Source organism: Manis pentadactyla, chromosome 4 (genome assembly GCF_030020395.1).
Source record: "Manis pentadactyla isolate mManPen7 chromosome 4, mManPen7.hap1, whole genome shotgun sequence".
Taxonomy (NCBI): Eukaryota; Metazoa; Chordata; class Mammalia; order Pholidota; family Manidae; genus Manis; species Manis pentadactyla.
In genome coordinates this window covers 174,901,071-174,918,261 of record NC_080022.1, presented here as the reverse complement: position 1 = coordinate 174,918,261, position 17,191 = coordinate 174,901,071, and the positions used below count along the sequence as shown (strand labels likewise).

Genomic DNA, 17,191 nt, shown 5'->3' with positions numbered 1-17,191 from the left:
ATTGAGGAGTGTGGGTTATTACGCGATGGGTCGGGTGGGAAGTAAATGCTTATCTTGGATCAGTAGAAGGAAGGTGTTGCCATGAAGAAGGGGTGGGGAGGGTGGTTGCTTTTGTGAAAATGTGTGCATGTGAGGAGGGCATTGCTGGCTCCATAAGGCTCATGAGCCACAGAGTCTCCGATGCCAGGACTGCTTGAGTGAGGACAGGATTTTGGCACTAACTGCAAATACACAGGTCATTCTAAGCCCTTGGACAGGCCTCCCTGGGGACACCTTCACCCTGTCCCCTGCCCTGGGCCCAGCATAACCAAGAGCCCACACGTGTGCACAAAGGCCACCACCTCCAGCTCAGTACCCAAAGATCTTGTTGAGCATGTTGGCCACGAAGTGCTCTTCCTCATAGCTAGCCAGGCTCAGCAGCTGGGCCCCCAGGTCCCGGCAGGCCCTCTGGGCCTGGACCCAGCTCTTCTTGTCCTGCAGCCGCTCCAAGCTGAACACCTACAGGAGCAGAGTCCACTTGTCTACGCTGTCCCCACTGTCCTACCTCCCCAGGAGATACCTGCCCTCCCACGATAGCAGTGGGAAGGCGGCTGGGGCCTCACTGGACAGTCCTGCTCACTAAGAAAGACACTCCTGCTCACCAGAGAAGGAGCTCAGGGAAGGGAAGCAGGCACAGCAAACTCCAATAGAACGCCTGCTGCCCGGCGCCCCTGACCAGCAGATCAGGACCCTCATCCCAGTGGAGCCACAGTTTACTGTGGGCAAGTCCCTTTCCCTTCCCTAGACTCCTGTTTCTTCATATAATAAAATACCTTGGACTACATTAGTGGCTCCTCAATCTGGCAGGGCTTAAAAATACAAATTCCCAGGCCCCACCCCAACCTACTGAATCCCAGTCTCCATAGTGGCAGCCTAGACAATTTTATTTTTATTTTTATCAGGCTCTCCAAGCGATTCTGAAAAGCAACCAGCCTCACCTTCAAATTTGGGAACCTCTGAAACCTATGATTTCTATGATTTCTCCGATTCCCCAATTGTTGATAGACCACCTAGTAGGTGCCAGGCCTCAGATTCCATTGACAACAGTTTCTTTGGGAATTACCTGTCTGCAGTCTGCTGTGGGGAAAGTGCCCCCAGGGGCCCACCTGCTCCCCCCGTGCCAACAGGCCGCCTACCTTATAGCAGTGCCGGAGTTTGGGGTCTGAGGCCCAGCCCTGGGGACAGGAGCCGGTGAGGCTGGGTGTAGGGTCTGGCCCAGGCAGTTCAGGGGTCACCGGTGTGCCCAGGCTCTGCCGGCAGATGTAGCGAGCCCGGAACACAGTGCAGTTCTTCACTTCCCACAGCCCCATGGCACTGCCCGTGGCCAGGGCCACACAGCCCCCACGGCTGTACCCTGAAGGAGAGAGAAAGAAGCCCCACATTCTTGGAGGACTCAGGGTCTGGCCTTCCCTCACATCCCCAAGAGGCACCACCCCAGCCCTCATCTCTGCAGGGACCCGCTCTGTGGGAGGAAGGAAATGGAGGTGGAGTACCAGCTCTGTGTCTGCTCCTGTGAGATCTTAGGCAAGTTGTTTAACCTCTCAGCCTATTTCATCATCTACTACAACAGGTTATTGAGAGGGTTAAAAAAGATAGCATGAAATGGTAATAATCACAGAAAGTACTTACATTGTGTAAACCTCACCTTAACCTTAGGAAGAAAGAACCATTATCCCCATTTGACAGCTGAAGAAACTGAGGCTCAAAATGCATAGCTAATAAGGAACAGATGGGCTGGGTGGTTATGGCTCAGAGCCTGTGCTCCTAACACCTTCACCGCATGGTACGAAGGTGAGTGCACTGGGAAGCCCTGGGCCTCCCCCCGCAGAGCAGGTCCCTGTGGCTCCCAGCCTGACCGAGAGTGAAAGAAGGGGGCTGACCGAGGGCCCGGAGGAGGCGCTCACCCGGCTGGTCCCGGTTCCAGTGGGTGTACATGACCTCATCCCCACTGAGCCAGCGGAAGGAACCGGTGCTGTTGAGGTCCTGCAGGGCGGTCCAGAAGTACTCGCCATCCCAATTGTAGATGAGGCTGCTGACAAAGGCCTGCTCAAACCTGGGAGTGAGAAGCTGGTCAAGGCAGGAAGCTCGTCCCCACTACTCCCTGGGCCACAGGCCAGATGCCCTGCACTGGGAGCCTGGGTGTTGAGCCCGACCAGGTACTTGCTCAGGGAAGTGGGGACCCGGTAGCTGACACTCAGCAACCCAGCTTTCCCTCTACCTTCTGAATCCCTGTGCCTTGCTGAGAAAAGAGGAGATAAGACACAGCTGAGGCCTCTCCTGTACATACAGCCCCACATCCGCACCTGTTCCTGCCCTGCCCACGCCCTGCCCCACACTGGGGTGGCTTAATAAACAGGATTCATTCCTATGAAAATATTAGAAAAAGGCCCTGGAGCCAGTTAAGGCTCAAAGGACACAGGTTCGTCTGTGCTTGACAGCAGGATGCTACCCCATTTGGTAGAGGGACCACGTTAGGCCGGGATATGGAGCGCCCGCCACCCCAGTACCTGTTGGTGATGGTGACCAGCTGAGAGCCGTGGTCAGTGCAGAGGCGCCGGGCCTCACTGTAGGTTGCCTGGTCCTCTCCCAGCCAGTAGCAGGATGGGCTGTGCCATGTCCAACCCTGGCTCGAGAGAGCAGGCAGAAGAGGGACGTCTGTGGGGAGGACTCTCCTCCACCCGTAAGTCCTGGGGTGGGGAGATGTCACCTGCGGCACGCTCAGGGGGCTGCGGGACAGAGGGGCCTGGGCGACACCACAGACAGCTCTTCCTGTTCTGTGACCTGCGCCTTGTCACTCCCCATTCCCCCCACTACCGTTCCCCACATCTGCCAGACCACTGGTGGGAGCACGGCTCCAATCAGGAGGCAGCTAGTGACCTGGCCACGGCCTGGTGAAGAAAGACAAACGGCCCATTCGGACTCCTCTCTCGGGCATTTAAACCGAGAGGTGCAGCGGGAAAATTGCCAGTTGGCTGAGAAACCAGGGCCGAAAAGCTGGGAGAGCTGCCAGGATGTGGAGGGGGCTGGTGAACCTCAGGAGCCTGGAAAAGCTGGATTAGGTGAGGATGTGCCTAGACTGGGGTGGGAGGCGGGGACAGAGCCTCAGCAAGGGGCAACAAAGCCATGGAAGAGAGACCACTGCTCCTGAGCGCCTGGCCCCCTACCATCCGTTCCCCACACACCCCATAGACAGCCCCCCTGTGCCACCCTGAAGGGCTCTCTGCTCCAGCCTTTCAGAACAGGACCTGAGGCTCAGAGCAAATAAGTGACTTGACTTTGCACACAGACACTGCAAGGCAGAGCCCCATATCATGAAGGTGCCTGTCCTCACCACAGCCCTGCTCCTACTGTGGGGACACTAGCTGCCTGCAAGGACCGTCGCCTCCAGGGAGCCTTGAAGTGAGAAGCCTTGGGCTGGGCTTGAGGTTGAGAGAGACACAGCCTCCTGGGCAGGAGCCAGAGCAGAAGAGAGCTGGTGTATGTGTGTGCATGCGTGTTGGGGGCAGATCCCTGAACGCTCAGCAGGGCTGTGCTAAGACCCTGGCTCAACCTCCCACACACGTTCCAGGCCACCTGGGGCCAGGGCAGGTGGTAAGTCCGCTCCCTCCCACCTCCACCTCACCCAGGCCAGGCAGAGCCGCTGGGCCAGCTGCTGGCCATGCTGGGCCCCCAGACTCTTCAGCTGGGTCCCTGTGTGCACTCCCCCTCGCCTCACTGGGGGGCATGCCTGTGGGTGTTTCCTGCTCCTCTCCTGGGAGAAAGTTTGGGGTGCAGGTCAGGTGGGTGCGGTAAGGGGCTTAATCCAAAGGAAAACAGAGTGAGGGGCCAAACTGGCAGGCAGGGTCAGGTGGCTGGAGGGTGGCCTCAGCACCACAGACGGAGACATCAGCGGCCAAAGCGCCACAAAGTGCCGTTTATGAGCAGCTTCCCCACAGACAGCCACACCACTCACACCCTGCTCGGCTGGGGACCATCCATCTCTCACCCTCATTTATCCCCCCATTCAGGCCTAATCTCTACCCTCCCTGAACATCTTCTGGAAGCCCCTGGGGCTAGGCACACAGGAGGGAGGCACCAGCGTGGCCTCATTCCCAGAGGGGGGCAAACAAGCACACACTGCATCAGATGGTGTGGTGTGTGCCCGCAAAGACAGAGGTGGCAAAGCAGGACTGGGGGTGAACCCAGGCAGCCTCCGCTCAGGTGATGACTGGGCCAGACTTGGGGGCCGCCCATGCCCACTCCTGCTCTCTGCTGCCTCTAGGAAGTGGCTTCCCCAAGAAAAGAGGGCTCGGGGCAGGGGGTGGGGATCTCTGCTTCCTCCCAACAGCCCCTCCTCCCCCCACCCCACCTCATCCAACATCACTCCTGGAACAGAGCAGTTCTGAGCGCAGGAGGAGGGGGTGTGCCAAGGGAGGCGGCAGGATTCCCCTCTGGCCGGCCCCACCCAGGGACAGCTCCAGAAGCACCCTCACCTTCCGGCAGCCGTGGTCCTCCTCAGCCGCCCCCTGGCTCAGCTGGCCCGCCTTCTTGCAGATGGATGGCAAGGACTGGTTGCAGGGACTATCATTCCAGCGACCTTCCTAGGGACACAGGGTGAGGGAGAGTCTCAGCAGCCCCAACCCCTTGGCAAACCTGGTTTCTCGACCTGGCCCTGCCTCTTGACTTGCTGTGTGATTCTGGGCAAGATGCTTGACCTCTCTGTGTTCCAGACTGCAAAAGGGGAAAGCAGGATGAGTTCTCTAAGCCCCCCAAGGCCGATGAGAGCACAGAGTTGAGATGCAAATGCCTTGAAACTTTGACAAGCCCTGTCTAAACGGGAAAAGGTGCACTTTTAAGTACTTATAGCTCATCTCATAAACATCAAGGACAAACTGGCTAAGACTGTTAGTGTAGCCAAAGGCAGGATAGGCATATGAGACCCTAGTTCTGCAAGGTGTCCAGCCAGTACCTGCAAGTCCAGGGTAAGCAGGGGCTGTGTGCCCAGACCTGAATCTCGGCTGATGGAGCTGAAGAGGAATTGAGTCCTCAGCCCCTCCTAACCAGCTTAGGCCTCCTGCATCCGCAGCCTCCCGGCCGAACGGAGGGCAGAGGCGCTTGTATGTCCCAGCCCCCAGGAGAATACCCGGCACATGGCACTCAACAAATAATTGTCTCTAAATTTTTAAAAATAGCATCCCTATGCCAGATGGCTCTGTCTCTGCAGTCCCTGGCTCTGCAGTACCTCACAGCAGAATGTCCTATCTGTCCTTAGAGTCCGTCCCTCTGGCTTTGCCCCTTTTTAAAGGGTCTTTTGCCTTTGCTTGAAGCCCTGCACCAGTTCCTTCATCTACCCACTCTGCGGCTTTGCCCAAGCAATGGCAGGTAGGCATCACCGCATAACTTCTTGGGGAGACAGGGCCCTGGGCTGCGCAGGGCTGGCACAAAGCAGCCCTGCCTGGGGAGCATGGCCACATAATGTGGGTTCTGATGCCACCTGCTGGCGGGGAAGAGCAGTTGGGAGGAGACCAAGACCACACCAGGCAGCAGCCTGAGGCTTCACAAGAATGAATTGCTTTGATCCTCCCAATGACCCTCTGAGGTTTAGCACCATTAGTGTGCGGAGACAGATGAGGAAACTGAGGCACAGATGAGGAAAAGAGAGGTTAAGTAACTGGTCCAAGGTGACCCAGCTAGTTGGGGGAGGAAGAGGGAGATTCAAGCCCTGGTGATCTCGCCACGTGGAAGTGAAGGAGTTAGTGGCGAAGAAGGGGCTTCCGAGGGGCAACAGGTGATGTTATAGGCAAGGGCTGAGAATAGGACATCCTTCTGCTGGGGAAGCACCAGGGGGTTGGGGAGAGGGGGCTCTCACCGGTCCCCAGATGGTGACACAGTCCTCTAGGCTGTCCCGGAAGTTGTTGGGCTCAAACGGGTGCCAATGGGTAAAGCTCACAAGGCTTCCATCGGACCACTCAAAATTCATTTGCAGTTTCAAATCGTTGAGGCCAATCCACAGCTCCTCCACCTCTGGGGGTGCAGCAGGACAGAGGGATAGAAGACATAGGGAGGTCAGCCTCACCACCCCGCGACGGGTGAAGGGACAATCCCTGAGCTGAACAGGATGGGAGGGGCAGGAGGGGGGCCCTGGCCCCAGCCTGGAGGTGTGGACGGCAGCCCCTGACCTTGCTTTATCTGCTTGGTGATGAACTCCAGCTCGGCCATGCTGTGGATGCTGAGCAGGTCGCCGCCGCCTCGCAGGCACGCCTTCTTGGACTCCTGCCAGCTGCGCTTCTCAGCCTGCAGGCGGTAGCAGTGGCCCCGGAAGGGCTGCCAGCCGGGCTCACACTCCACCTTCACGTTGGCCCACACGTCTGCAGAGGTGCACGAGGCTGCTGCTCAGGGAGCGGGCCACCCAGCCTGGGCACTGACCCACTGGGTGCCAACTCAGGCAGAACACCGAAGTCACCTCCTCCCCAACCCTGTCCCAGATCAGCCCTTCGCACCGAGACAGGTCTGCATGCTGAATTAAGCTGAAAAGACAAAGCCCTCCAGGGCTACTGGTGGCCCAGAAGCAGAGCCCCAGGCGGTGGGGGCAGATTCAACCCAGGACAGGACTGTCCCTCCAGCAGAGGCTCTCAGAAAGAGATGGGAAGGGATGCAGGACAGACCAGCCCTGGGAGCCTCAGTTTCACCCTCAGTAAATGGGGTTCCCCGCTGGAAGTCATCTGAATGCCCATTTATCTGGCTTAATGAATGAAATCACCATCATCGTCTCAAGTTACATCCATTAAAGCCCTCCGGCCCAGCAATCCAGGATGAGGGGTGCAGGGGAAATGAGGCCCCCCAGGTTGGTGGCTGTGAAGTCACTGCTGATTGGCTGGCATCCCCTGGCTGGGATTCTTCCTCTTGCTCTTCCCCCACCCCCAGCTCCTCTCCTGCTCCCCATGGCTGAGAAGTAAACCAGGCCCAGGCCCTTCTTCCCCCAACTTCTATGCATTTCAGGTTCACCCTCTAGGGATGGGGGTCTGAGAGCAGCTGAGACAAGCCCTCACCTGGGTCTTGGCAAGAGAAAACAAGACTTTACCAAACCACCCACAGTGTCAGGCTCAGGCAGGATCCTGCCTGGTCAGGCAGGAAAGTGTGTGCTTACTTGAAGCATCATCCCAGTCTGGGATTCTGGGAGATGCTCCGGGGTCCGGCCATACCATTTCTTGGAGACCTTGTAAAGTGGGTAGGGCTGGGAGCCTGAGTGGGCTCACTCCGTGGCCCAGGACCTGTCAGTCATCTCTTGTCGGCCCCTGAGCTAAGACCCAAGGCAGTGGCCCAGGGCCAGTCTATGGCAATAAAAGGTCAGAAGCAGAAGTTTCCCTCTGTAACCTCTTAATTTCCTGGGGGATTGTGGATTTTTTTCTGGTTCTGATGTATTTTCCTTCTAGAAATCTCCTCCCCACCATTCCCACAGCTATTGGACTCGTTCAGAAACCCCTCTACCTACAGTGACAGTCCTCTGCCACATAAGGAGAAATGCTCCTCTGGGCCAGGCCAGGACTCCAGACTTAGAGCAGCCCTGCAAGGGATACGAGTTCATTCTCAGTTTGCACCTCAGACACTAAGCTGCTTGCCCAAGACTGCACAACAGTTTAGGGGCACAGTCCCCAAAGCAGGGCCCGGCCTCACCCCCAACTCCTCCACGAGGCCCCTAAAGCTATCCCGTGAATCACAAATTGGAGAGCAAGACACTCCCTGGCTTAGAAATCTGTGAAGGCTCCTGAAGCCCCACCCAAATTTGGCCCAGCAGCCAAGACACTTCAGGGACTGGCTGCAACCTGCCTTCTGAACTGTTCTTCTTGCCTTGTGCTCTGAGCCAGCGCTTCTCAAACTACCTGCCCACGAACCGCCTGAAGATCTTGTGACATGCAGGTTCTGATTCACCGTATCTGGAGGGGGGCCTGAGATTCCACATTTATAACAAGCTCTCAGGTGATGCTGTGCTGCTGGTCCAAGGACCCCACTTTAAGTAGATTCTATACTCCACCCAGACTGCAATACTCCTCCTTAAAGCCGCTCATCCTGCCGTGCCTCCACACCTTTGCACATGGGGTTGGGGTTCTCTCTGCCAGAATGCCCTTGCCTCACACCTCTTTATGCCCTTTTAAACTTACACTTGACTTGAAAGGCCCAAATCCAATGTCACATCCATGAAACCCTCCTTAACTCTCAGAAGCTTCAATCAATTTCTCCCCTAGGCATTTCTTCTCACATTTATTACACATATTTTTATAACAGTACATAACTCAGAATGTTCCAACTGTGTGTTTAGATGTCTGTTACCTCCAGCAGACTGTGACCGCCACAAGGACACAGAATTGCCAGCATTTAACACAGTTCTCAACAAATGTTCCCTGAGTGAATTATCAGCACATCACAGTTTGTTCAGACTTTAGTGGAACCGCTAAACAAGAATGGAGAGGATCCGAATCCCCTTGTGCTGGGTGGCTGGGCCCTGCTGAGCCCCACCCCGACCCTGTGGCCCCCACCTATGCTCACCTGGAGGTGGGGGCTCTGCCGTGGCGTTGGGCTTCTTCTTGCACACGTAGGGCAGGGCAGTGCTGCAGTCGCGGTTCTGCCAGCCGCCAGAGGACTCCGTGCGGATCACGCCACAGTTCTCCTCACTTGGGTTGTCCGGCTGATCTGTGGGGAGGGCAGAGTGCCAGCACCCCAGGAGAGAGAAACTCATACCCTGGCCCCTAGAGGCCTGAGAACCTCCTGCTCCCTCAGAAGCTCAGCCAGCTGGAGATGCCCAGCACTCCGCTCTGGCTGCCCTCACTGGGCACCACAGGGTCCTCACTGTTTTCTCACCTGGGCCCACAGCATCCTGAACCCTCACCCAGCAACTGGTACCCGCCCCACTCAGCCTCTCTGGCCAGCCTGCTGGTCCCTGGGTGCCCTGATGCCTGTGGCTGAAAGGGTGAGCAGGGGCCGAAACCTAGTCCTCTCCCAAAAGCCCTGAGAAAAGGGCACCAGGTCCTAGTTCACACAAAGGGGCTGCCTAGGTTAGTGGGGCCCAGCTCAGGATAGGGTAGAATTCTGTCCCCACCCCACCCCATGCCACCTTCCTGGAGTACCATACAAAGCAAAGAAGAACTAGTGGGCCAAGTGCCTGTGGCGTCCCCAGGGCCCCCTGAGCCTGGTGCCTCACCACTCTCCCAGTTGAGGTACTTCAGGGGTGAATGGTCTGACCACTGCCAGCCTCCACTGGTGTCCAGGTCATTAAGGCCAATCCACAGTGTGGAGCTATAGCCGGTGAGCAGCCCTGACAGCAGAGCAGCGACAGTGAGAGGGGGCTGCCCCGTGCCCAGCCCTCCCACTCTCAGCCCCATAGTGGCATCCTTACTCCACAGGTGGGGGCAGGCCTCGGGCTCCTGCTGCCCTGCCCCCGCGGTGGGTCAGACCCCGGCCGATCCTCCCGGGCCCCGGGGCTGCCTGGCCCTCACCATTGATGTAGGTCTGCTCATGGATCTTGGTGATGCTCAGCAGGTCTGCGCCCTGCTGCTCGCAGCTGGCCCAGGCCTCCCTCCACGACAGCGTGGACTGGAAGTTAAACTGGTAGCAGCTGTCGGTCAGCTGATCCTTGTCCCAGAAGGTCTCACAGTCATTACCTGCCACCATGACAGCCAGGCATGGGTCCCTTCCCAGTCCCCTCCTTCGGGACCCACACGGGGGCCCCTCAAGGAGTGCAGAGAGGCCACACTGAGAGGAGGGGCAGCTTCTCACCTGGGGCCACCTATACTGAGGCCCTCCACGCCCAGCCGCCCTCCAGGGGCCACCCTGCACTCCCCGCTCCACCCGGCTGCGCTCACTCTTGATGGGACAGAAGCCCCAGCGCTCATCTTTGCCGTAGTCCTGGGTGGTGGCACACCACAGGTGCCCATCCTCGCGGCCCGTGCTGGTGCAGCTGTGGAACCACTGGTTGTCATACTTGAAGGGGACGGTGCACGGCTTCCCATGGGAGTTTCCCTGGATGGTGTAGACCTCTGCAAGGGGGGAAGCCAGGCCCTTAGCATCGGGCCCCAGAGGCTGCCCACCCCTTCACCCCTCCGGGAAGTCCTCTATAACTCTGGGAGTGGAGAGTGGGAAGGGGTCAGCAGAGAGGGGGTGGGGCAGTAGGGCCACAGTGGCTTTAAGGCTCCCTCTGCCATTAGGTCAGCCCAGGTGCCTGGCAGAGGCCCAGCTGCTCATCCCATAGGGCTGGGAAGGGGTTTCCCCAAGGCCTTGAAGGCCTGTCCAAAATCCTGCTGCCCCTCCCCCAAGTTCCATCTTGGAACCAGGGTGGCACACAGGAAGAGGACCTCCTCCCAGGATGGAGCTGCCCACCACAAAGGCCCTTCACTAGGTGACTTGGGTCCACGATCACCCCTGCAAAAAGGGGATCAAAACACCTGTTGGGAGTTGCCCTGGGGTTTCCCCTGAAGAGTGGGCCTGAGAGAAGGGAATTTTCATTTAATTTTATGTTATACATTTTTGTACTGTTGGTCTTTATAAGCATGTATTAATTTTTTTATACAGTTAATGCTTTGATTAAATGCTTTGAACTTAATTATTCAAAAACACTTCCCGCTACAATTAGAGATGCAACCACCGAAGGTCTGCAGAGAACAATGGCCTTGTCCCCCAGGATCTCCCTCAGAGGCTCCTGTCCCTTGACAGCAAGGGCACCACCCCTTCCCTGCAAGCAGCCTCTCACCATAGTACGGCCGAGCACAAAGATCCTCGTCACTGCCATAGATGCGCCACTGGCCACTGCGGGTCTGGTCACCACGCTCAGACGCACCAGCCTTGGACATGTTGCCAGCGCGACCCCCCAGGAACAGGGAGAGCTGGTCACCCAGGGTGCGGCAGTGCCAGCGAAGACTCAGTGCCTCCCGGTCACATTCGTACATGCCCAGGGTGGCCGTGGTGTTGGTGCCCGGCCAGCCTGTGCCCAGGCACTGCATGATACCCAGGTTGAAGAGCCGGTTTCGGGAGACCCACTTCCAGTGCTGGGCAGGAAGACTGGCATTGCAGGCTGGAGTGATGCGAACTTGCCCTCCCTGGGCCTCCAGGCACCCCTGCAGTCCATGGCTGAAGATGAGGAAGACATTGGGTTCTAGAAGGGAAAGCAGGACATGAAGCCAATCACAGAGGCTCTCTGGCTAGCCCTTGATGGCCAGGGCTGCCTTCAGACCCTGACCAGGAGCCTGGTGCTGGATTGTCGGCCTTCTCTCCTATGTTACAGCACTCAGTCCTCACTACCGATCCTGAGCCGGGGGCAAAAGGCACTGCTATCCGCTGTGTCCAGACAAGGCAGAGCCGGCAGGGCCAGCCTCTTCTAGCCCCATGCTCACCTGGAGGCAGGATTCAGTCCTCCGCCCCACCCCCAAAAGCAAACCAAACTCCACACAGCAAGTTGGGTACTGGATATTTCTCTGAAGATCTTATGATGAGCAGTGGAGGCATTTACATCACACAGCACATTGCAACTTTATCCCAATTGCTGTTACATAGTGTGTTTTTTTCCCACAGCTTAAGAAATTGAGACTTAAACGTACAGAAAGTAGATTAGTGGTTGCCTGGGGCTGGGCTGGAGGTAACAGGAATGGGAGTGGCTGCTCAATGGCAGGGTTTCTTTAGAAGTGATGAAAAAAATGCTGTGGAATTAGGTTGCTGCAATAGTTGCAAACTTCTGTGAATACGTTAGGAATTAAGTGTACATTTTATATGGATGAGTTCTTTGATATGAGAATTATATCTCTGTATGGCTGTTAGGGGTGGGAGGAGAAAGAAAGAACAAAAGAAAGGAAAAAGGAAAAAAGGAAAAATCAATGAATGAATGGCAGGGGAGAAGGGAAGAAAGAATGGAGGAAGGGAAAACTGAGGTTTAGAGACATGAGTAACCTCCTCACAGTATCACACAGCCAGTAAGCAAACCCAGGTCTTTCTGCCATCCACCTTCTACTTGTTCCCCAACTGCCACTTAAGTACACAGCACACACATACGGCACATCCCACTCTCCAAAGAACTTTGGCATCCATCAGCCACTAGCCCCTCTGGATCATGTCCATGTCTTGAAAACATGAATCTGACCACTAAGGTTCAAATTCCAGCTCTGCCACTCAATGTGTGACTTGGGTGAGGTGTGCAACCTCTCTATGACTCAGTTTCCTCATAAGGCTATTGTAAAGTTTAAATGAGGTAATACATGTAAAGTGTTTGGAACAGGATCTAACACATGGTAAGAACACTATAAGTTATTATTATTTCATGTTATAAGTAAAAAAAAAACATTGACTAATGGTGGTGAAATGATGTGACTAATTACAAGGCTGGACAGAGATGGAGCTGAAATCTGGACCTCGTCTTCTGAGTCCAGGCCCCAAGGTCTTTCTGTTCTACCACACTGGCCTTGTCATCCTTCCATAGGCCATTCTCCACAGTCAGCCAGAGTGATCTTTTAAACATGTAAATAAGTTCCAAAAAAAAATTTTTTTAATAATATTGGAGTGTTGAAGGTCATAAAGAAAACAGTGATGAATTCAATGACATGATTTTTTTCATGGCAAGAAAAATGCCATAAACGAAGTCAAAACTCAAATGACATATATGTAAATGTAATTTATTAGAGGAAAATAGTTTATTCCCTAATATAAAAAAAGCTTCTACAAAAAACATAATAGATTATGAAGAAAATAACAATGTAGTAGACAATGAGTAAAGTTATGTATACACAGCTAAAACAATGAAATGCAATTGGCACTTAAGTACTTGAAGCAACATCACTCATATTAAAAGAAAAAACAACATAAGTCAGACAAATCTCTGTCCTGCTTAAAGTCTTTCAAAGACAATTCATCACCCTTCAAATAACATTTAAACTCTTTACTAGGAGCCACAGGAGCTTACATGGTCTGGTCCTGCCCACCAGTTTGATCTTGGATCATATTACTCCTCTTGCTCAAGTCACATTGACCTCTTTGTTCTTCCTTGAACAGGCCTGGTTCTTTCCTGCCTCAGGGCCTTTGCACTGTTTCCTTTGCCTGGCATTTCACATTTCAAAAAAAGTCACATTTTTAAAAAGGCCCTCCCTGACCTAATGTAAAGTAGCCACACAGTTACTTTTTATCACATTGCTTGATAGTAATTCTCTTCACAGCATTTACTATTATCTGATTTTTTTTTCAACATCTAGGTTATCTGTGAGTCTGCATCTACTAACTATTTTTTCTCTTGACGATGGGTCACTTTTCCCAGCTGCCTGCATGTCTAGTAATTTTTGTTATATACTGGACATTGTGGATAATGTTATAAAGTGTCTGTCTGGATTTTTTAAATTGTATCTGGAGTCTGGATTTTTTTTTTTTTTTTGGTCTTTCTAAAAAGAATGTTGAGTTTTGTTCTGGCAGGCAGTTAAATTACTGGTGGATCACCTTGATCCTGTAGAGACTTAGTTTTAGGCTTTGTTAGGGTGGGGTTGCTTGGGTTTTGCCTTTAGTGTTAGGGTGTGGCCCTTAGCCTTAGGGTTAATCATAAGGTGAGGCCTTTCTGGAGTTTCAAAGGGAAATCTTAGGCAATTACCAAGCCCCTCCAACTTGGTGGAACTTGAAATCCAAACTCTGTTTCCTCAACACCAGGAGGCAACTGAAACCTTTGCCTCCCAGCTGCTGTTCTTTGGTGGGAGGCCTCACTCTGCCTGTGCAGTTTAGGAGCCCCAAGGACTGGGAATTGGTAGGAGGACATCTCTATGGCTCCTTGCTTTCCAGGATTTCCCTCTCAATTTTTAGCTTTTCTGGTAGCCCCAAACAGTAAAACTGCCACTTTCTGTTTGAGCTTCTTAAATCAGGCAGCGCTGTCAGGGGGGAAAGCTGTGTAAAGAACTTTTCTTTCAAAGACAGTTTCTTCCCCATTATCTGTTTTTGATTGCTCTCAAACCACTGTATTTTATATTTTATCTTTAGTCTGTCCATACTCTTGGCCAGAGAGTTAGACTAATACAAGCTACCTGCCATTCCCAGGACCAGAATTCATTATCTGACACGTTTTTATTTTCTGTGTCTCTCCTCTTGTTCACAAGCTCCTGAGGACCTGCTCTGTCTTCTCCACCACTGTATCTTCAGTGTCTATAACTTAGCCTGACACACAGTAGTGCTTAATAAATACCTAGTGAAAAATGAATGAATGAATCTCATGCCTAGATAACTGCAACCAACCAGTCTATCTTTCTGCTCCTTGTCCCAGCTGCCAGATTAATTTTCCTAAAACAGCACCCACAGCTCTTGTCACGGAGGGTTCAAAACACCACAGCAGGAGGGCTGGTGGGACAGGGACACTGGCCACTCTGCTCCTGGGCAACACCAGGATCGGGGTCCTCTCTGAGCAAGACACAGGTGACTTCCTGAAGAACCACTAGGGCAGCTGGCACAGCTAACCCTTCCCATTCAGGGCCTCCCCTCAACTTGCTCTTTCCCTTCGCCACCCTCCAGAATCATAAACTAGCCCCAGGACTTGGTCCAGGCCTGTCCAAGCCTCCTCTAACCACTGGGCATTTGATTCCCAGAAACTGCACTCCAGTGAGGACCATCAGTAGTAACAGAAGTGGTCCTTGGCAGGGGGTAGGGAAAGGGCGTGGGACCGGAAAGGGGAGAAAAACAGTGCTTGCTTTTATAGATGCTTCTCAGAGGGCTGGACAATGTGGCCTAAAACATCACAAGAGCCCAGAGCAGCCCAGGGAACAGCATCTTCCCCTCCTTCTCAACCAGGAAACTCACACGTGGGCTAAAGCAATTCCAGCCAGCCCGCGCAGTCGGGCTAAAGCAATTCCAGCCAGCCCGCGCAGTCCTACCAAATGGCAAATGAAGGGTCCAAGAGGTCCACGTCAGCAGAGAGAGGCAATCCCACGACCAGGCCACCTTCCCTCAGTCGACAGATGAGGAAACTAAGGCCCAGAGAGGGAAGACATTAGGATGCCCCATCACCGTACCTTTCAGCACTGTCCTAGTTTGAGCAAAACAGTGCATTTGCACATGGCAGGACACGAGGGCAAACACTCTTAAAATCCAGGTGTCTGGGGGCAGGGAGACTCTAAAGCACTGAGGATCTGGAGGAAGTGGGGAGAAGGGAGTAGCAGGTCACAGCACTGCCTCAGCAGCAAATGAAAAAAAGGACGAGGAATTTGGGAGCGGGGTGGGGGTGGGGGAGGCCTGCAGGAGAGGCACAAAGCAAAGGGGAGGCTGGGATGAATTCTTGGGAGTGGATGCTGAGGACTCTGCCAAGCTTGGGGCTGGAGGACTCTTGGGAGAGCATTTTCCACCCAAAGTTGAGGGGTGAGCCTGGGCCCTCAAAGAAAGGAGGCCGTTTATCCAGGGTCCAATGTAGGACGAGACCAAGCACAACAGTGGCCCAGCTGCAGATGCTAAGAGGAAAGGGAAGGGAATGAAAGCACTCTGAGAACTGAATCTGTGGCCTTTGCACCCCTGCTCTCAGCAAGCACACGTGAGGCAGCAGAGGGAGCTCATCCCAAGAAGGCCCCCCCAGTCCTACCCAGCTCTGGCCTCACTCCAAATGCCTGGGGGCAACAGGTGTCAGTTCAAGGACTGGAAGTGCCCCTCACAGATCTTGTATGTTCCTCACCGGGACAAAGATAACCTCTTACATATTGTTGGCAACCACATCACACCTAGTGCACTGTATCCACCAGGTTGTGGCTTATTCTGTGCTTGTTCAGTGGGTGAATAAATGAATGAAGCGAGGCAGGGAACTGTGCATTGGGTACCAACTGGATGTGATTTATTCATCCATTCAGCAAATATTTATTGAGAATTTCATATGTGCCAGGCCCTGAGGGTACAGTGATGAGCAATATAGGCATAATCTGGCCTATCATCACATGGTCTGGTAGGGGCTGGGATCTATGTGGAAGATACAGAGATAATAACAGAATTCTTGACCTCACTGAGCTGCCCATAATCTCTGGCCTTTGCTTTTGTCTGCCCAGTAAACTCCTCATCCCCTTCTTATTTAAAGAACTCTCCTGCACCTCTGGCTATGTGAGTGAGCACACTCCTGGCCAATAATAGTGTCCATGCCCCTGGTCCCAGTGATTGGGTACAAAACCCAGACAGGGCTGATCAAAGTCCTCCACTGGGATGCATGCATTTTGCTCTCTCTGTTGAGATGACTAAACCGGGCTGCCAATGGCCACGTTTCCTATAATGAGGAAGAGACCCTTCTGCTACGAGCAAGAATGAAGTAACACAGAAAGAGATGCAGAGCTGAGAGATGGAAGGAGAGGAAGCACGTCACGGTGGTGCTGAAGGTCCAATCCCAGTCCCTGCATCCTGTGGTGCTTCCCCTGTCCTGTGAATCACTTGGGGCTGCTTGCAGCCACATTCCCTTTTTGGCTGAACTTGTGTGTGTTGGGTTTCTGTCCTTGTAACCAAGAGTCTTGATAAACACACAAGCCTATGTCTAGGAGCCAAAGCCCTTTTCCCAGTCTGGAACACTGGCCCATGCTCTCTAATTCCCTGGAGGACGCTGTTCCAGGATCCCTCCAACCGTCAGCCCAGTGATGAGTCCTGGGCCATGTCAGAACTGACGCCTGGATACAGGATCCCCACCTGTCCTGTCACCCCTCTGGCTGCCCCCCCACAGGCCCTCCTAGCTGTGCAGATGACAAGCATCTGTGAAGCCCTGTAGTAAGGGGCTGCAGGAAAATTAGATGGGATGGGCTCTCCCCTGGTGACATTTACAGTGGAGCTGGAGAAGCAGAACTCATGAAGCGGTCCATGAAAACGCTACGAGCAACACACCAGGGAGCATGCAGAATAGTTGGGTCTAATTCAGACAACATGGGGAATGAAGGGGTTGGATAGAAAGGGGTTTTCCAGAGCACTGAAGGGTGACAGGAACCTTCCTCACTTCTCAGACATCCAGTCATCACTCTGGGAATTTATTCCCGTGCTCAAAGGCACCGGGGTTTCAAAGCCTGGTCTCCTCCCTGTTGAGGCTCACCGCAGCCTCCTTTCCTTTTCTGCCTGCTGTAAGCTGTCATGGCTGCTTTGGCGGAGTCCTGAGGCCAAGTGCAGAGGCTCACAACTGTGTGTGTCTCAGGAGCAAACCTCTCAGCGGTCCTGCAGCTTCTCC

General features: G+C 53.9%; 1 protein-coding gene across 1 annotated transcript in view; it reads right to left on the bottom strand.

The window, feature by feature from the left end:
• The window catches only part of MRC2 (mannose receptor C type 2), a 52,925-nt gene that overhangs the window by 10,677 nt on the left and 25,057 nt on the right, over positions 1 to 17,191 (bottom strand). The window contains exons 2-13 of the mRNA XM_036899832.2: positions 10,760 to 11,161; positions 9,876 to 10,049; positions 9,510 to 9,674; positions 9,215 to 9,328; positions 8,563 to 8,706; positions 6,198 to 6,386; positions 5,888 to 6,042; positions 4,512 to 4,619; positions 2,547 to 2,662; positions 1,944 to 2,092; positions 1,176 to 1,393; positions 356 to 498 (exon numbers count right to left, since the gene is read on the bottom strand). Of these exons, the coding sequence (XP_036755727.2) occupies positions 356 to 498; positions 1,176 to 1,393; positions 1,944 to 2,092; positions 2,547 to 2,662; positions 4,512 to 4,619; positions 5,888 to 6,042; positions 6,198 to 6,386; positions 8,563 to 8,706; positions 9,215 to 9,328; positions 9,510 to 9,674; positions 9,876 to 10,049; positions 10,760 to 11,161 (2,077 nt within the window). The remainder of the gene's footprint in view (positions 1 to 355; positions 499 to 1,175; positions 1,394 to 1,943; positions 2,093 to 2,546; positions 2,663 to 4,511; positions 4,620 to 5,887; positions 6,043 to 6,197; positions 6,387 to 8,562; positions 8,707 to 9,214; positions 9,329 to 9,509; positions 9,675 to 9,875; positions 10,050 to 10,759; positions 11,162 to 17,191) is intronic.